General features: G+C 33.5%; 1 protein-coding gene across 1 annotated transcript in view; it reads left to right on the top strand.

Annotated features, from left to right (window-relative positions):
- The window catches only part of Cdh12 (cadherin 12), a 1,034,931-nt gene that overhangs the window by 940,074 nt on the left and 73,280 nt on the right, over positions 1-21,577 (top strand). The window contains exon 7 of the mRNA XM_087189265.1: positions 4,606-4,773. Within this exon, the coding sequence (XP_087045391.1) occupies positions 4,606-4,773 (168 nt within the window). The remainder of the gene's footprint in view (positions 1-4,605; positions 4,774-21,577) is intronic.

The following is a 21,577-nucleotide window of genomic DNA, read 5'->3' as shown; positions in this document are numbered from 1 at the left end:
TTAATAAACTAAAAAAACGCAATTATGATACCTAGAGTGAAAATAGGTAGTTTTGTTAAACAAGAACAAATGGGAAAACCGACCTACTCTAATTAAAAAGATTACACAGATGTCTCTGTTCTCTAATAGCTTTTAGTCTGGTGAATGAAGATAAACAGGCAAAAAATCCAAAGAAAGGAAATAAAAAGTTCTTCGTGCTATAACTGCATACTGTGTAGGGCATACTCATTTCTTCCTGGAGCTGTACTATGTGGCCAAAAGGACTCTGTAGCAAAGAAAATGACCAATTAAGAACTAGAAAGATTAGCCACTGACTGGAAAGCTATTCATCAGGAAAAGAGTGAGACAAAGCGTGGAAAGCGAGGAGGCTCAGGTGTCTGGGACAGTCGAAATAGCTGGATGCTAAGTGCTACCCACTTAAAAGACAACTGTGAGTCCTGGGTAATTGGAGTGAGAGGATTTAATTTGGATTTCTCCAGTTCTTACTCTGTTTAGGGGAATTTAATAATTGTGTAAATTACAGTATTCAAATGAACTCTTTCCACATTGTTCTTTCTTTGACTTAACATCATTTTTGAACACTTATTTGAACATTTATTTATGTGAAATGTTATGGTAGTTCTTAGACTAAAGCCATGTTATGAGTCCTAACATTTACCATCATCCTCCATGCCCTAGATAAGGCATTCTCTCTGTGAGTCAGACATTCACTACAGTCATTAAAATAGGAAGTAGGATGTATTGATTTATCAGAAATTTATTTCCCTATTTGATAGGCTCTGATAATAATAATAATAATAATAATAATAATAGTAATAATATCAGAGCTCTATTGAGTCAGTTTGATCTGTAAAGATTTTAGAATTATGCAAGTCTCAACATTTTATTTGTATTCTTAACTGTCACCAAATAGGGGCCAGTAGAAGACCTCATTTTTGTGACAGCCCAAAATGATCAAAGGTTTATTTATCCTTTGTCTCACTTCATACTCCTCTGTTTTGCTTTCTGCAGCCAGGTTGGGTGGTGCTTGTTCTTGTATTTTGGTTGCTTCTCTAACTGTTCTTATCAGATTGCTTTATTCTTTGTTTTTTCCTTTTCTGCATCCTTTTCTCAGATTTTCACTCTTAAGGTTTCTTGGAAATGACTATTCTGACACTTTCATTTTTCTCCTAATGTTCATCACCATCTAAAAGCAGCTTAATTTTGTGTGTATTGCTTTATGATCTGATCCATGTTCCTATAAACACCCAACCATTAAATATAAATCCCATGAGCAAAACTTTTACTGGGACTAAGACAATAATCAGCCTGGATCGAAAGAGGTGGCATTCACAGCACAATTTGAGATGTGGTTTCCCAAAGGATTGTTTGCTCAGGTGCAAACAGACTGTAAAAATCCCTAATGGAGATTATAAGGTGTTACCTGGACAAAACAAAAACAAGTGGGTAAAGTTACCTCCCTGGGCCAAAAGAAACAAAGGGGAGCTCGGAGCACATGCATTGTCTGGTGAGAGACCCATGCGGGAGACAGTGGAGGGGGTGGGAACCCATGGGGACAGGAATGCAAGCTCACTGCACCTCTCCTTCCGCCAATTCACCTCAGGCAGGGAGAGAGCAGAAAGCACGGTAGAGTCGTGTAGGAAGTGGACACGGAACAGCAAACACAGGAGTGTTCATCACTGTAGCCTCTATCCTAATGGCACAACGTGAATGGAAAAAAAAAAAAATTAGTTCAAGTTCTGACTGGATCTGCTTTCCTGTGTGTTAATAATGGAGTTCATCTTTCCATTTAGGAAATAACTCTTGTGAAATCATACCCTGAATTACCACCGGTAGTACTTACAGTATTCTCCTACAAAATATTGCCTCGTTTTTATCTTAAGGTGTTATCATTGGAACATTTAAGCCAGTTTTACAAAATGAATAAATTCCATCAGCACTGAGGGGATGTTGACAGCAAGAGGGTGACTGCAGAGGAAAAATATATTCTCTGGAGACTGGTGTCATTTCATATATTATTTTAAATTTTGAAGTCTTTCAGCAACTGTGTATGTGCATTCATATTGGCCAAAATAATATCTGCCTGAATTTCTTTCTTCATTTTTGTTTTTACTCTAGATGTTTTGATTATATGCCTTGGAAAGTTAATCCATTTATAAGATATTTAAATCATTCTAGGATTATATGCATAACTATCTATATTTTTGCAATAAATATGATTTATTTCAGAAATATGTGGAATTAATTAAAATTTTGGCATCACAGTTGTGCAATATTTATGCTGTTCCCTTTTTATTTGTCTCCAGCTATGATCTTACAAGCCAGCTACTGTATCTTTATACATATCCTGAAAGATAGAAATAGACACATAGACCTAAAGCTAAGACTTCAGACAATAATCAGGAGCATTTCTTTCTACTGGTTACCTTCTCCAATCGAAATACTTTAGCCCAGTCCTCTGAAGTTTCCCCTTACTCAGTACTACATAGCTTTTACTTGTTTGTTTCAATTGTTGAGCAGGTAATAAAGAATGAACAGCCATAAATAGAACAGTTTCAGAAAAAAATATGATTTTCCCAGGATTTTTATTATACACAATAATAAAAATATTATTTTCACATGCTGAATATCATATAGGCTTCCTCTTAAAAATGCACAAACTGTATATTTTCTCTCTCTGGAAGAGTTGTTCTTGATGAAACGTAGTGATAGGGAGGGGAAAGTGCATCAATGGCCTCAGTACACACTGTCTTTCCAACTACATCTACAATCCACTCCTCTTTCCAATGCTACCATGCTGCATTCCAGTTAGGAGCACGACTGAGAGCACTCATGGGTCGCTTTCCAGGCACCGGAAGGGGTTGGGATGGTGAGAGCTCTTGACAATTTTGACAAATCACCAAAAATGCATCTATTCTTAAAACGATTGATACTACCTATACATTCTCTTTCTCAGTTGCAGCTCAAGGTTTTAATTTAACTAGATCCAGAATAGCATTTTATATATTTCCACAAGTAACTTTGTCTCCTTTTCCCTCTCTCCTTGTGCATAATTTTCATACTGGGAATTCTTATACAGAAATGAATTGAGTAAAGAACATACATATTTATATAAATTCCCTACTGGAAATGAAAGGAATAAATATAGACCTTGCTTAAAAACAGAACAACAGAGCATACGCATGGATTAAACCCAGGCATTTATCTAGAAGATGAGAGTATTGTACTTCAGGCAGAAGTCACATAACTTACGTGATGCATGTAGGGCTGGAACACTGAAATACAGGGATGAAAAGTCTTAGTTTCAAGAGACTTGAAAAGAAAGCATCAGGAGCTTGAGCTGAGGAGACAACAAACAGATTGAATCAAAATGGTGTCAGTACCAATTCATGAATAAAACATCAGTAGCAAAAATGAAGACTGTCTTTTTTGTAACTATTTCCTTGCAAGTGTCAGAAGAAATCTCAGACTGTGGTTAAGTTTGAATTAGCAACAAAATAGCATTTGCTAAGTAGATAGCAGAAAGTACAGATAAAATGAAGATGTACACTGTCTTTTATTTGAGTGCTGTAAGTTTTGCTTAATGGCTGATGTTGTATTTGTTCGTCACATATGCTTCTTATTTGTGAAACTACATTATCAAAACCATACGGATTTAAAGCAAAAACCTTTCTATAACCATTTAGTGTAGACTGGAATTCGGTAAAAGTTTTTTGATGATTTTACTTGCAAAGAACCCTGAAGGTTTTGCTTATTCCACTGTGAATAAAAATAAATATAAATTAGTTCTATACTTGGCCATAAGAATGGAAAATGAGTACCATATGTAGATATGCATATGTACTATAAAACTTATCATTTTGAATGTAATCATTTACACATTCATTTTTTCATCCAGGCATTCATTCTTTTGGTCGATTTCATATTGAGTCTCTGGAGGTACTTGGCACGAAGAGAAACAGTCTCAGTAAGGGCAAAACTTAATGCTATCTAAAGAAAGAATCTGCTGCTAGAATAACAGGATCCTGAAAGACAAATACAATATGAGAAGGAGATATTTCATGTACTTTAAAAATAAACTACTATATTTACCTAGCAAATAAAAAATCTCAAAGACAATTGTAATCACTGGAAATTTCTCACATGTCTCAGTCTAACCATTTAAATATTTTTTCATATGTGTATATTTCATATAATTTTTTTAATAATTTCTTTTTAAAATTTTGAATCATATATAAGATCTTAGCTGACTTAATGATTCTTTACAACTAATATATTATTTTGTAACTGCTCTTTTTTTTTTGTACTGGGGATCGAACTCGGGTCCTTGCGCTTGTGCAGCAGGTGGTGAAACCACTGAGCTAAATCTCCAGCCCTGTAACTGCTCTTAACAGCGACATTATGTGGCTGTTACCATAATGTAGTAAAACATTTCCTAACAATTGGACAATTTGGGGTGTTTTAATTTTTAAATGGACACATTATTTTAGCTATCGTGTTTTTTGCTGAATCTAGGTAGATTCATTGTGTTGTTGCCATCTCTTTTTAGTTTGGAAAGCACAGTATTTATGATACATATGTTGTATTATTATTTTCCCCCCTAAGGTGTTATTAGAACCGCTTTGCCAAACATGGACAGAGAAGTCAAAGAACAATACCAAGTACTCATTCAAGCCAAGGATATGGGAGGACAACTGGGAGGACTGGCTGGGACAACAATTGTCAACATCACTCTCACTGATGTCAATGATAATCCACCTCGATTCCCCAAAAGTATGTTAACTATCCTACTAAATCTAACTTAGTATAGCTTTTTCAATTATTATTTATAATGTTGTTGAATGCTATATAAATTGAAATAACCTCCCAGTTATTCCTGGTCTTTAGAAAGCAAAAGCTAATAGATAAAATTGCATGTCTTCAAAATTTAAATTTTCAACGAAAAGCATATTTAATATTACTTTTATATAAAATAGTAATTGTTGACAAATAGTTGTGTGGTATTAATTTCTACTAAACTAAAATGATCACAATATGTGAAATCTTACTCTGATAAATTCTTAGCAGAAAAATTTGGATTTAAACATACAAAGTGATGTAAGGAATAATATTTATGATACATATGCCATCATCATATTTCATATCATATGATCTGAGTAAGAATTCTGTACATTTTTAGCAATTATATGTGGTGAACTGTTTCCATATGTCAGGTAATATTGATTTTATTTACATTATTTTAATTCTGACTAGTTTCATTTTAGTTTTGCAATAGATGAAAATTGTTATAGTTTATTTGATAATAGAATGATTCACACCTGTGTCTTCTCTATAACTCTGTGTTTCCTATTGAAAATGAGTACTTCTCACTTCAGTTTCATCTAGTTTTCTTTTTCAGTATTACATTTAACACCAATCAGTACTTATTCACTTCCTGGTGCATTTTCAAGGATTATTTCTGAGTTTCTAACATTTATAATGCTGAAGCTGAATGGTTTTAGTACTGGTTTCATAAGGAACGTGATTAAATTACTAGGTAGTTATTTGCCTGAATAGTTAAAAAATATTTCCCCTCCCACTGCAAAAAGAGAGTTTATGAATCCATGCAGTAAAATATATAACATTGAGAATATTTAACTAAATGGGCATTTTATTCCTTTGACTATATGTTTATCCATGTTATACTGCTTTGTCAATTTTTAAAATATCATCATTGGATATTTTCTTATGAGAATTTTTTCCATGCTCATCAGAAAGATATGGGAGGCAACTAGAAATTGTCATAGTTTAATGCATGTTAATTAGCTCAATTAACCCATTCTCCTAAGTATACAAATTATAAGATGTCATCTTGTATAGTGAAAAGGCATAAAATTTATCTTTGTTGATTAAAAACAAGTTCATTAAAGAAAAAAGAAGTCATACATTATAATATGGAATATATATCACAAATGCCTGTTATATTTGATTAATAACACAGTTTGCCACTAAGGAATAAATTAAAAGCAGAATAAATCATTCATTTAATTCTGAGGCACATGGACTTATTAAAGACTATGATTCCAACTCCAACACCTTTCAACTTCAGTTTTTCTCCTTTCCTTCCTTTTCCTTTTGCCTCCTACCATCTTTTTTTCTTTTTACTTAAGCATAGGAAGTTAAGTTGAACAGGATAGATTAGGAGAATACTTTACTTGTATATAAAGGTGGCACTATGATGTTGGGCCTGGATCTGGGTTTTGTACATATAAAACATATTGAAATTGTAGTTTATAAAATATCAAATATATTCCTAGATAAAAATATTCTTGTTTACATGATTTGATGTGTTAGTACAGGTTTTCATAGCAGGCTACAAAACCACTATGGATGGGAAGCTATGATCCTAGTGCATATGAGTGAAGGGTACTTTGTAGATGAGCAGGGGACAACTCAGATAGGATGACACAGTGACATGATGAGGTCTAGATGGAAGAGAAGCCACACATATGTGAGCAAACAACGTGGTGTGCCTCTTTCAGTTGTTACCTAGTAAAAAGAGAATCTGGATGAAGCACTTCAGTAGGCTTGCTTGCTATTTCTTTCAGTTTTAATTTGAAGGTGTAAACATTACTAGATGAGATGGATTAGGAAAATATATAAAGAATAAAAAAGTCAACTTTTAAAGCATCTAAACCAGTTGCAGAAACTCTGCCATTACTACTTTTTTCCTTTTCACAACAGTGAGATCAGTATTCTTCAGATCATACTCTTTATTAGTTCATGTTTATAGTACACAATATTTACTTTCCTTGCAGAGAATTGTTACATGAACACAACACATCTTAATTCCTTTTTTGTCCCATTTCCCTTCTCTCTCTCCCCCCTTCACCTACCTTTTGATCCTCCCCCCATTTTTGGTCCATGTTTGCAGTACATAAGTTTTGCATACTTGTGTGGAATTGGTATATTACACTTCTTCATTCCTTTTTTCATCTCTTTCCCTCCTCCCATCCCTACGTTTCTTGATCCTCTTCCCCTTTGAGAAACATCTATCTCCCTACTTCCTATGATCTCTCTTTTATTTTAATCTTCATTAGGTTTTCTCATATAAGATAAACCATGTGATAGTGAAACTTATGTGCCTGATTTAATTCACTTGATATTACGGTCTCAAGACACATCAGGTTTTCTACAAATGACTCAAGTTTACTTTTCTTTATGGAAGAGTAGTACTATCTTGTGCAAACACCAGATTTTCTTTATCCATTCATCTGTTGATGGACATACAGGCTGCTTCCAAGATTGAGCTATCATGAACAGTGCTGCTATAAACATGGGTGTACATCTACTACTGTAATATGGTGTCTTTAACTCTTTCAGGAAGATACCCTGAAGAGGAATAGCTAGGTCAAGTGGAATTTCCAGATTCAGTTTTTTCAGGGAATCTCCACACTGATTTCCATTATAGCAGTTGACATTCTCACCAAAAGTGTAAAGGGTTCTTTTTCTCTCTGCAGTCCTTGTCACCATTTGTTTTTTATCTGATTTCTTGATGATGGCCACTCTAACTGGGATAAGATGGAATCTCAGTGTTGTTTTAATGTGAATTTCTCTAAAGGCCTGAGATTTTGAGCATTAATTCATGTACTTATTAGTCATTTGTACTTTTTATGTGAAGCATCCATTCATTTCAGTTTTTCACTTTTGATTTGGAGTTTTTTCTCTTTGAGGATCTAATTTTTGTTAGTTCTTCCTATATTCTAGACATTAGTCTTCTGTCTGAAGAAAAGCTGGAAAACTTTTTCCCATTCTATAGGTTGACTTTTAACTCTGTTTTCTGTTTCTTTTTCTGTGCAGAAGTTTTTAATTTGACATGATCCCATTTGTTGATTCTTGGTATTATTTCCTGTTCAACCAAGATTCTGTTCAAAAAGTCCTTGCCTGCTCCTATGATTTTTTACATTTTATTTTTAAGATGACTGAACCTCATAGATAATAAATATTTGCTTAAGATCAATGAATGTAAGTTTTAGGTTTTTAAACTCTGAAGTCCAATTTCTTTATAATTTAACATAATATTTAAATAAAAAGGTAGTATTCTCCTTCATCTGCTACTGTGATACCATATCATGCTGAACAAATATATAATCCTGACATATACTGAACTGCTACCACTCATAGAGAAATGAGAGGGCAGAAGGGGTTATCAAGTAAATTACTGTAATTAAATTATTTTCTGTTTATATTACATCCACATTTGAACTACAGAAATGTTTTGAAATCATATGAAATGAAAAAAAGTTTTCTTGTTTCACAGAGATAAATTTAATTCCCCTGAAATTTTACATGGCTTTGTGTGAGGCCCATTTTACTATACCATCATCCTGAATTACATCCTTCAAAGAAAAAGACAGACTGTATTTATAAACAAAAGATTCATTTCTTTAGAAGCCAGGGCTCTTTTAGCAGGAATATTTGTCATATGAAGCAATTAAACAGCAAATGTGACAAAATTACAAACTGATATAATATTCATTTGAAAGTTAATGTCAAGAAAACATGTATCTCATACATAAATAACTCAAAAGAGAATTTCCCAAGGTTAGCTGTATTTGCTTGTGACTGTAGTATTTACGCTAAAAAAAATAAAACTTGCTTCAGATGTACTTTAAGACATACTCTTTTAATGCTTAAACATATTCAAGATGATTTCTTAAAATTGACTGATCATAAAGTGGTTTGCCTTCTTGTGTGTTGATATGGCTATGTGCTTAATGGATATACGGACATCTGTAAGAAGCCATTTCTATGCATTTCCTTCTCTAAATCTGATAAAAAATTAAAAGAATTTGCATTTGTAATATGCATGTGCAAATAGTTTGCTGTTTAATTGTTGCTTTAAAATAGATGCTTCCTAGAATATCATTACTTCCTCCAGTTTATATGATGATGACTACAACAAGCATGCTAGTGCTAATAAGCCACCATGTGTCACACACTGTGCAAAGAGATTTGTATATAAATTCTCATTTAACTCTTATACTGACAGTGTATTATCTTATCAGTTTAGGAAACAAAATAACAAAGCAATATTATTTTTAAAAGTTCAAAAAAGGTGACTATGAACTTTAAATTTTACTGGGCCTAGAAGCCCATGCCTGTAATCTCAGCACTCTGGGAGGCTCAGGTAAAAGTATGGCAACACTGCAGTTGGCCACTCAGGGAAACCCTAGCTCACAATGAGAAATAGAAAATCATAAGGTCTTGGGATGTGGCTCAGAGTGAAGGCCCTGGGTTCAGTCCCCCATGCCAGAAAATAAGAACCTTATCTTTCTATCACTCTCTTAAATGTGAACATGCCTTTGATACCTGTGTTTGTCTCACAGAAAACTGTTCCAAAATAACACCAGGAACATAATTTCAAACACGGAATAATGCGCAGAATTATGAAAGTGTTCTATCTGAAATCCTGTAACAATAAAGCATTTTATCTGAAAAATGATTTCTATAAAAGTTATGTAACTCTTCTAACCTCAGTAAAAGATATTTGCAGAAACTCTCCACCTGTTACTAAGCTACAGAAAGACATCGATGGTTCCCATTACTTGAATTTTAAATGACAAAACCATCTAATAAGCTGACCTAAATCATGCATTATGGAATGAAATCAGTTAAGTGGTGAGGTTTATACACACACAGACCCCCACACACATTGTTGGTGGTCTCTCTAAAGGGAGACCTGAGACCCCAGGGAGCACTGACCTTTAAAGAAAGAAAAGGAGACAGCCTGGGGGATGAACAGCAGTTTATTCCTCTGGCACTGTTCCACAATCACAAAGGGAAGAAGTAAGGGTTTTATACATGTAGGAAAGCAGCTTAGTTATTCTGGCTATCATCTTTCTGATTCTAACCTCTGGTGGCAAGTGACTTCAAGTGACTCATAAAAGCTACAGGTGAATTCACAAGTCCTCTGTTTCCATTCACCAATCCCCTACACCAAAGAGCACACCGCAGCCCTCTTCTTATCAGATGGTACCAAGAAATCAGGGCGACTTCAGCAGAAATCAAGCCCACCAGCCCAACACAAACATCACAGATGTACATAGTGCATTCTATCTCTCTCACCACTCATAGAGTCATTGGGTCACGGTCCTCTGATCCTGGGCAATGGTAAATAAGAAAACTAGGAAAACCTGCCCCCGCCGCCCACCGTGAAACTTTTACAATGTCAATTAAAGTTTTCTGGCATTCTTTTAACAAACAGAATTTCCCAGAAATGACTTAATTTTCTCAGTTAACAAACTTCTTGTGATCTATTCTTACAACTATATAACTAAATTCTACAATTTCACACAACACATGAATCTTTTTTAAGTGGTACTGAAAGAGTTTGGTTACTTACTTGTTCCTGTGCACCATGCAGACGAGGACAAGAGCGTGGAACATGGTTATTTCATGACTTCATCAGCAGGATCTCAGAAGAAGCAAACATATGCACCACACCATACATCTTTTGGAACTCTGACCTTCAGGTTTGAGTTTTTCCTGAACATTATTAAGTAGTTTAAATTTTAGATGATGTTGAAGATACTGTCCCAAATCTTATCAATGTTATCAATAATAATAGCAACGATAATAATAATTTTGAGGACTATGGGTCTATTGAATATTTAGTATTTAAAAATTAATTTGTGTGCATTCAAGCTAAAGCATATGATATTGAAATTTCTAAAATTAAAATGTCAGATGGATGTCTTAAGTGTTTTAGCATTACTGTATATAATCCACAATTCATATATAAGACTTTACTCAGATCTTTTTATACAAGCAAACAAATTAACAAATAAGATATCTCATTTGAAAAGTTCCCTTCCATCCTTCCTGGAAAGTTAAAAGTGTCTCTTTTGACAGTACGCTGAGAAGTACAGCATGTAAATGGATACCAGCAACAAGTTCTTATGAAATCTCCAGAGTGCTAGCACAACCTACAAATACCACTTTACTTATTAAATTCTCAAGTTCACTAATCCTCAGCCTCCCTTTCTGCATTAGGCTGATGGAACTGCATAACCAGTTGCTAGAGTTTTCCCCAAGCAGTATACTCTCACTTTATTTTTCAGAACATGATGACCATGTTAGAACAGCAGCTAGCATTTACTACATGTGTACTCCTACTCTGTAAAGGCACCCTTAAAATTGCATATTTAATCCTAACAAGTAGGCTCTGCTTATTTACACACTTTTTAGAAGAGGAAACAGAAGAATAAAAAAATAGTAAGAGATTGGACCAGGAATTGTGTAGTCATATCTGCTATATTATACATCTTAACTGGATAATATATTAAAGCTAGAGTTGTCGACTATTTGGATTTATCAAAATATAAACTAGATCTAGGGCTGCTAATACCAAAGTTGAACCTGGAGTTAGAGCCTGGAATATGGACATGAGGCTTGGAGTCTATTGTTCCATTAATCAAAGCAGAGAGAAGTCATTTTCTTAAAGTCAGAGCAAATGTTTTTCATATTTATAAAGTAATTTATGAAGTAGAGAATTTAAGGTATGGAAAAGTCTTGATGGATAACTCAGATGGGGGCAAAGTAAGCCAAATAAACTCATTGTCTGTTTCTATAACATCAAATTAAGGTAATTAATAGAATTACCAAATATCCTAGTTTGCATAAAGTAATTCCAGTTTGTATTTGTGGCTCCAAAGTAATTACTGATTCTTTTTACACTCAAAACTGTTTTTGTTTGAGTTACATATTAAATAGTTATCTTAATATTCTGTATTTCTGCAACTATTAAATAAAATAATAGGATTAAATTAATAATGAAATTTTTAGTTTCATTTTTTCTCCCCTCCTTCCTTCTTTGTTCTCCCTCTCTTCAGTATTGTACTCCTATCTCCTTTATAGCTCTATGAATAAAATGTTTTACATCTTTCTTACATTAGTTCACTATTATTTTGCTTTTGGTTTATAATAGTTTCCAATTAATTTAGTAACCAGTATGAGTTTAAGATAGTTTAAAAAATAGCACACATCTACATTTCAAGCTGGTCTTGTCAATAGAAAGAAATATTTTAAATCTTGGGATAGATAAGGGAAAATCTATTTAAAATTTTCTAACTCTATAGATATATTTGGGAAGTGACATCAAATAATTCTATCACCAAAATATTATTACCTGTTCCATTGTTCCAAATATTCTCACTTCTAACCCAGTGCCTCTATCCTGACTATACTGCTTTGAACAATATTCTGGTTTCATTTTGCTAATGCATGATAAAACACATTGTCAGGTTAATCTTGTCTATGAAGTCTCTGTTTCATGATCACCAACTTGTTACCATTAAAACTTTGAAGACAAGTCAAGGTGAAATCCTTTTTCCTATGAAGTTTTGTGGTCTCTCTATTCTGCCCAAATATTAGCAAGACTACAGGCTGCCTTAACACAATAACCAGAATTCAGTCCCATCTTCTTTGACCTGATACCTACTGACTTTATCCCATATAATGTTTCACTGAATACACTTGTTTTGTATGTACATGATGAACATACAACAATTTTAATATTTTGTTGACACATTAAACTGTACATATTTATGGGGTACACTATGATGTTATTTAACATGATAATTTTACATTTAAATCACTCAAAGCATACCTATTTCATCAAATATTTTGTGTTTCTGTGTGGTAAAAACAAAATCTTCCTGCATTTTTTGACTATGAAGTATATTATCTTGATATATTGTCACTCAAATACACAATAGAAAAGTACTTATTTTTCCTATCAAACTGGAATGTAGTAATTATCCCCTAACTTTCCCCATTCCTTCCTCTGCACTGTTCTTCCTGGCCACTGTCCTCTCAAGTTCTGGGAGATCTACAGTTTTAGGTCTCAGAAATGAGTGAAATCATGTGGTATCTACACATGACCTACACACGATCTACACACGAACTAAACATGACCTATACATGACCTACACATGACCTACACATGACCTGTACATGACCTATGCATGACCTATTTCTCTTAGCCTAATGCCCATAATGAAAGCCCTTCATTGACCAACAGAGGAATGGATAAAGAAAACACAATGCATAGAAAGAGAGAAATCTCATGCATAGGAAGAGAGAAATCTTGCCATCCACAACACAGATGGAGCTGGTGGGCAAGAGTACTATTTAAGTTTGTGTTTTTTTCCACAGGAAGAAAGTATTTTCTGGTTGTTATTATTTCCTTAGTTTTGTTAAATATGTTTTTTTAAAATTTTGTAATGCATAAAAATCATACTAATATCTAAATTAAAGTTTTCTGTAATTTCGTGTAATTATACATACCTCTACACATAAAAATATATATATTGTTGTTCTTAATGGTGAAAATATATGAATGGAAATACATATCTTCACACTTGTCAAATAGCCAAAAACACACTTTGAAGACAAATCTATACATGTGTATATCTAATTCTAAAAATAGGAATATACTTGAAATACCCAGTGTGATAAACAGGAGTCAGAGAGAGACAATGAAGCAAACACATGATTAAATCTTACCCCAAGAATGATTTACTAAGGTGAACGATGCTGCATCTTTGGGAAAATTGCTCAACAGTTGATCATGAAGCAGAAGTCTGCAATGCTGATATCTATGTCTATGTCTACATCTAGCTATACCTACATCTATATCTGCATCATTTCTCTATACAGGCATAGTAATTGATGATGAGAGAATTTTATGTATTTGCCTTTGAGTAAAAGGGGAATGTTACATACCAGTATGTTAAAAAATTGCTTTGATTATGTGGTGAAGACTGAAGTAGAAATGATAAGTGTGGAGCAAACCTAGGATAATTGTTTGCAAAAGTAAATGCAAATATGGAGCATTTCATGTGCAAAATGGAAATGGCTTTGGGATCTGTTTCATTCATAGGATATGTTAAGTAACATAAAGAATACATTAAGAAATAATTTGAGTAGGAATATAATTTTCTATTAATATAAAGAATTTGAGTGGAGGTGAGCAGGAAGTTACTGAAAATATAGTCTCAAAGGAGAAGACAGAGTCAAATGACTTCTAAGATACATGAACAGAAGTGATATATGAGGTCAAAGGCCAAATGAAATTAGATTAAACAAAACACACCCTGTTTAAATTTGAGTATTAGAAAATCTTGAAGGAGACTATTAAATATAACTACTTCAAACATTTGATACATAGACTAACAAAAATTGTGGCAGTGTTTAGCCATAAATATAAAATGCCCTAGAGCCATGACTTATTTTATATGATTCATGTTTCTTTGTTTTATTTTTGCCTGACTAATGGTCCTAAATTAGGTAGACATGTAAATTGGACCTCTCAAGTGTATCTTTATGAATGCTACCCAGAAATGGGGATATATCAAAACAAAAATCCTGATATATAAGAAATGTCTTATTAAAGATTGGATAAAATATATCTTTGTGAAAATATCTTACCAATCACAAGTTTAATTGAAGTCTAAATGTAAAAATACTGTATCATTTTTACTTTGTACTGCATAAAAACACAAAAAGTTTAATCTCTTCCTTCAAACAGCTGAAGTATAGTGGAGAGATTGTTCAGTTAACTGACAGTTACAAAATTTGGAATAAAAATAGTGATAAACTTGTGCACAGAATGATACATAAACATAGAGGAATGATATCCATATCACTACAGAGCACTTCTGTCAGGATGTCTGAAGAGATAATGTCCACATTGATTCTTTTTTTTTTTCTTTCTGGTACCAGTGATCAAACTCAGGACCTTGCACTTGCCAGGCAGGTACGGTGCCAATGAGCTACATCCCTGGCCCTATCCACATTGATTCTTGAAATCTGTAATGTCAGTTAGCCAGTGGGAGAATATACTTAAATATTTTGACAAGTGGAAAACATTGCATCATTTAAAAGGTTATGTATACATAATTCTGAAAATGTGAAGGTGAGTGAAAGATAAAAAAATAAAATAATTGAATAGTGGTTTCAGCTGTCTATGAAAAAATGATGAATAGATTTTATACTGAGAAAGATTTAGAGTTATACACAAGTGAAACACTGACTATATAAATAAAAAGAACAGGGAAGTGGGAGGGATAGGAGAAAAGAAAGAAGGGAATGGAATTAATAGGAGAAAAAGAAAAAATGGAAACAAAGTCTTTGTAGATAGTGAAGGGTGGAGGGGTTGAAGGGAGGGCAGGGGAATGGGAAAAAATAAGAACCAAGATGGATTATGTAAAAGTGCAAATTTCCAATGATGAATGTCATTATATTGTACACCTAAAATGTACCAATAAAATTAATTTTAAAAAAGAACAAGTAAAACTAGGGAGTATTCAAGAACTAAAATACAGGCACCTGTGCAAAATTAAAATCATTGTGTACATACATGGTACATAAATATATGATTGCATTTTAGAAATTGCAGATCAATGAATAGGCTGTTATTTAAAAATTAGTTTTGGATAAAATAACCCAAAATTTCAGTTTTTTTGGACTATCTTCCTAGTATTTCAAAAGAAAATTTGTGAGAAGTCAAACTTTTGATTCAGTAGATATTCCCAGCTGAATTTTAATTCCTAATATTTGTCAGGAGCACAGTTTATGAGGTATTCAACTTATAGTTTATAAGAAAATTTTTATCTTTGTCATATTCTGATGAAGTTATAAAGCTATACTGCTGAGAATTACCCATGTGCCATATTTTCTTGGATCAGAAATTGCAAAGATAAAAGCAACTAAAAGGAATGTTTACATATTTAATAGCGGCTTTAAGGGAATATTAAATATACTCTGTAAAATGGATGAACGATGGAAAGTTATTGATGCACTTGAAATGCCGTGAGCTCCTGGCAAGATTTCCATTATATTTAATACTATGTAACAGGAATCATGGTCACATAATTCACATGTATTAAATGTATACAAAAACACTCAAAAACACTTTTTATTCTGGGTATCATTAAGTAATGTAAGTGGGCAGTGTTGCATATTTCACTTGGAATTGGTCTGTTTGAGATTTTTAATGCAGTGTTGTTGTTTTTTTCTTTTTGAAAAAAATCTTATAAAACACAATTCATTTTACTGAGCAATACAAGTGTATGTTCATTGAATGTACAAATTATCACAACTATAACATTGAACAACAATTTATAATTTATTTTTGAAAATTATGCAAGATATATAAGGGATAATTAGAAAAAAGTAAAAATACAATGTTTTTTTGTTGGGGATAGAAGCAGATATTATTTCATCTTTAGAGCTCTAGTCTCTTCTAGAATATCCTCACATCTCCTAATACTCTTTATTCCATATTTCCACTGACTTTGTTCTTCAAGCTTTGAAAAGAAAAAAATATTTTGAAATTTCCCTAAGTGTGCCTAACCCAATTAATAATACTATTGCTAAAATGAGGACTTATTAATAAATATTCCCTCTCTTCTCTACTATGATTGTTAAACATTAACTAGGACCTGAGAGGTAAGGAATCATTGTGCATGTGTCTTAATATGAGGATAATAGTTAATTGTGGTCGTGTTTCAAAAAGTGTCTAGAAGGTAGAAAGCAATATGTAAGTAGTACTGATAAGTGTCTGTTATACTTAAAGGGTAGTCTCTGTTTAAAAATATCTTCCATTCCTTCACATCGACACACATGAATTTATACATTTCCTTACCAGTCATCAAAACAGTTTTTACTTGGAGTGATAAAAATGAGCCCTTCTATCCTTGCAGTGCATCATGGGAAAGAGATTTTAGCTGCAGAGAAGAGGGCAACACAAGAAAGCCAGTCAGTAGCACAAACAAGAAGTGTGAGCTGCTGAATCTGTGATGGTGAGGGCTAGAGCAGTTGTGAAAAACAGGAATATTTGAAAGGACTTGAGTGATTTTAAGTGTTGAAAAAGTAACAAAATCAGTGATTTGTGGTGGAGACTGGATTCTACTTTACTGAACTGGAGAGTTGGTAATACTACTTGCTGAGACAGTGGATATCAGACAGGTCTTTCAGGGGCTGTGGCAAGCCTGGGATCTTTGAATATGTCAAGCCTGGAATGTCTTAGTCATGTAAAAGTGATGTTTTAAAACAAGACGATATTTTATCAAGTGTGAAACTAAAATTTGTATTTTGGGAGGGTAAAATTAATGTAAAGATAGTAAATGGAGTCCAAGGAATACATGAAATACATAGGAAAAGGAAAACTTAAATGAGCCTAAGACAATGCATCTGGATGGCAAAGCAGAGCCAAAGGGAATTTAACAAATTCTGTTTCTCAAGTCTAAACACAGAACAATTAAGCGGCTGCAGTATGTTTTTCAAATCTTTCCATGCAATGCTAATATGCAGTGAGAATCCACTTCTGCAACCTAACAAAGGAAGGTGGAAAGGAGAAAGCTGTGAGTTGAGAGAAATCGGAACTGTGAAGTGTAGAGATGTTAGGAAGAAAGATACTTAAAAAAAACAAAAGAATGCTGCAGGGTTGTCGTCACTGGATTCAGTGACATGTAGGAGTCTGGCAAACCCAGAGGAAAGTTTTGATTGAGTGGTGCATTCAGAAGACAGAGAAAGCGTACATTTTTGATATTGTTAGATAGCAATGGTAATAGTGACAATCTATGAAAAATTCTGTTGGGAATGGTAAAGTTATAAAAGGAGTACTTGAATTAAGATTTGGAACAATAGATAATTTTTTTAAGACAGTCAAGTAAGAAAAAACTCAGTCTTCTTAGGAATATCTCAAATAGAAAACCATATAAACTGTGCAGACAGATTCTCTAATAAATTGTACAACATTTACAAGTTGCTGTAGTTAAATAAAAATCAGAGATGAAGGGGGAAATGGTCATCAGTATAACTAGAGCTGAACATTAGAGGTGAACATTTTCACCGTGATACTAAGATGCAACAGATACTGCATAGCAAAATATGGTCCCAGATCAAATTTCAGAAATTATAATCAATTTCAGGATGCATTTAGGACTCTTGGAGTCATCAGTCAGAGCAAGGTATTTTGTGGTCTTTTAAAAATAATTTTTCATAGGGAATGTGAAAAGAAAACGTTTTGCAGAAAATGTTCTTGGAGTGAGTGATGTAGACTTTTTAATCCCTTAAAAGTAAGTAGTGTGTTTGTCTTTTTTCCCTCCTCTCAGGTGTAGAATGTGGAGCCTTCTGTTAAACCGTGTATAATAGTAATATTTGATATATTATCCCAGACAAAAAGGGAATCCCTAGAATAAATCTTGCTTTATGCTTAAGAAAGCTAACATGTCCTGGGAAAGTGCAAAGAGAGGGAAAAGAATATTTAGCTTGGAAAAATAAATGCATGATAACAAACAGAAAGGTAAGAATTCTGTGATCAAAAGGAAAAAACAAGTTGGAGTCATGTTAACTTCTTCAAGAGAGATCTCCCTCTAAGTTTGATTCTGTATGTGCACTGGGCTGCTTGGAGACCTGGAGACTGAAAGTCATGTTCCATCAGAGCAGGGCCAGGGCTGCTATTTTGGGGCCAGAGGAGGAAATTCTTCAAGCGCTGTTCAAACGTACCACTTGGCAGTCAGCCCCAGAGAAACAGAAACCATAGATCTTAGTAAGAGTATCCTAAACCCCTACATCTGGCACCTCTTGTGTGTGGTTAGGAGTACCCCAGGCAAGGCAATGATGAAGAAACACTAGGACACAAACACCTGACAAACCATGCAGTTTCCAATGTGCAGTCCATCTGCTGCTGGCCCAATTGACTTTTTTTGATGTGGGATGGCAAGGAGGAAAAACCTTAATTAGTGAACATGCCATGGTACTAATTAGAAGATAGATTGGCAGTTTCTAATTTACAAAGGTAGACTTTGGGAAATGAAGAGAACATTAGGCAGTCTAATATTTAATGAAGCCTAAATTCAGTCATTTGTAGGAAAATCAATGCACTTTGAGATCATAATGTTAAGTGAAATAAACCAGACACAAGATTGAATATCACATGGCTTCTATCCTACGAGGAAATCAAAATATAAATGAAGAGCAAAATAAAAGGTAGGGAACAGGGAGTAGGGAAATTTACCTTTGCAAAATGGAAGAGGACCAAGAAATGGAGGGAGGGGAATGGAAAAGAGCAGGGAAGGATGAAAAAAGAATTGTTTTCTACACATGCGCCAACTCCCCATGAGGGATGTAATCATTCTGCACTGCACACATGTATTAATATAAGTTAAAATTTACTAATCTAATTTAAAATTTCACAGAGGAAATATAACATTTGAAGAGAAAAAGGAAACATGTTTTATTGTACTCTACATCACAGGTGGGTGTTCAGACTAACAGGAAAACTGACACAGGATGGTGTGAATGAAGGTTTGGAAAGTGAAAAAGCCTCTTATGTGGCATCATTCATTTTATTTTGTCTGTGAAATTCAAGGCAAAAGCCAATAATGGAGAAAAGAACTAGTAAAGTTAACAGAGGAGAAGAAGATTTGGAGTAATTGCTTAAAACAGAAGTTTTAACTAAGGACAGCCAGTTACGCCTGCAAATCTGCATGCTCTACAGGCAACATAGAGGGTGCATTTGAAGTTAATGCTCATAATTTTTGGAGACATCCAGCTGTCTCTGCTTGGTCTCCTCTGTCAACTACACCCCCTGTTTGGGAGGATTATTATTATTAAGAGTTGGCTTTTTTCAGATTTCAGGAATAAAATGATGTGGGAAATAGTTGTAGGCCAAATGTTATTATGATATTGAAATCATTAACAGTGTGTTTCATTTGGATGAGTGAAAATGGGGACAAGATGAGTAGAGAGAAATTAATATACTGAAGGTCCTTTGATATTAGAGTTAATAAGTGACAGTGGAAGTAACTGAGAAAATAAACCCCACAGGGCAGAAAATTATGATCATACCAACTCTGTCATATGATTACTTCTGTTGGGACTGGTTTTGATTAGTTGATTTTACAAACCCAGTATCAAGGTGATTCATCTCATATTTTCAGCCTAAATAAAACAAACATTGATAGAATCATGGAATTTTGCTTTAAGTATTGATGACACTTTGCTATTTTACTTGGTTTTTAATTGATGTCTTCTACCCACTAGATTATTGATGTGATCAAACTGTAATGTTTAAAAAAGATTACATACTCCTTTTATTCATTTATGAGTGTCTTCCCTTCTTTATTAATTCTATGAAGGAGTCTGCAAAAGGTTTTAGTTGAAATTAATACCAAAATCTGAATATTGGAACACTTAGTAATCAATTCACTATCAAAAGATAATTTTAAAGAAAAATGTAAATATATATACCTATATCGCAATGTTGTATTTAGCTGCTCAGAAATAGAAATTTTAGAAGACTGAATTTCTTATTGTTTAAGAAAAAGTATTGCTACTGTTACAGAGAATTATAAAATTTTATCAATTAATAAGTTGAATACTGTGTGCATGGCAATTCACATCCATGTATAAGGCTAATTACAATATTAGAATGGGTAATTACTACACCTTTAAAGTTATTTTACTCAGATAAAAACATTTGTAAACTTCCATGATTCCTTAAATTTGCTTTCCACTGCATTTCACCAATATTTTCCTATCCTCTTTACCTTGGAGTTCTCCAAACTTCTTTTACTTTCTTTTTGTTTGGTTTCTATTGTAGCCTTTAAAAATTAAGTAATCTCAGACAGTAAAGCTATGATGCCAAATACTTGAACCTTCCAGAAGCATGTGCCTTCCTCATCCTACAAAGCACAGAGTGGATTTCCATGTCAATGCTGAATGATTTTATTCACAGTATGTTTACTGTGTTTGAATTAAAAAAAAATCAGCTTGAATCCAACCTAGTTTTGAGGTCGGATCTTTCCTTGTGGAGTATATCTCTATCACTCAATTGGAAAACATGGCTTTAGGCTTTGAGGAGATAAGTGACTAGAAATGTCTTCCAATCAATAAAATATTTTATTACTGAATCATCCAATTAAGATATAAAAAAATTCTTTAAAATTAAAATAACCTTTCACAACTCGATTGATAACTACCTTTGTTTCATCTCCTCGCCTTTACAACAGGAAGGTTCCTACTACATATTGCCATTCCTTTAGGAAAATACTATTGTATACATAGAAAGAGGATTGAAAATGATCAATAATGCTTATTCAGTTTCACACATAGTTAACAGTTTGATAGCTATATATTTATTTTCTTAATTTTCAATGTAAATGTGTGTCATTATTTAATAGTCTAGGTGGTCTCAAGTATATATTTTTAAGCATTTAGAGATGTTTAATTTTCTTATTAATTTGAACTAATGATTCTTCAACCTTCCAATATTCCCAGCATTCTGATATTTTAAATGCTAATTATATCCACATTACTTTCTTCTCATATTTAGGTCACTATTATATACAGGTCAACATTGTCTTGTTATATACAGTGGCACCTTGGTTCACAAATGCTTTGCGAACAATTTGGCTTGCAAACAGAACCAATTGGCAAAACATTTTGTGTTTGCAAGATCTGTATTGGGTGAGAAGTACAACCTTGGCCTTCTCTCCCACATAAATGCAAGCATGGCCATCCTTCC

This window comes from Heterocephalus glaber, unplaced genomic scaffold (assembly GCF_053883595.1).
Source record: "Heterocephalus glaber isolate CG9 unplaced genomic scaffold, H.glaber_assembly_v1.0 deba00001538, whole genome shotgun sequence".
Taxonomy (NCBI): Eukaryota; Metazoa; Chordata; class Mammalia; order Rodentia; family Bathyergidae; genus Heterocephalus; species Heterocephalus glaber.
This window is presented reverse-complemented; position numbering and strand designations above follow the sequence as displayed.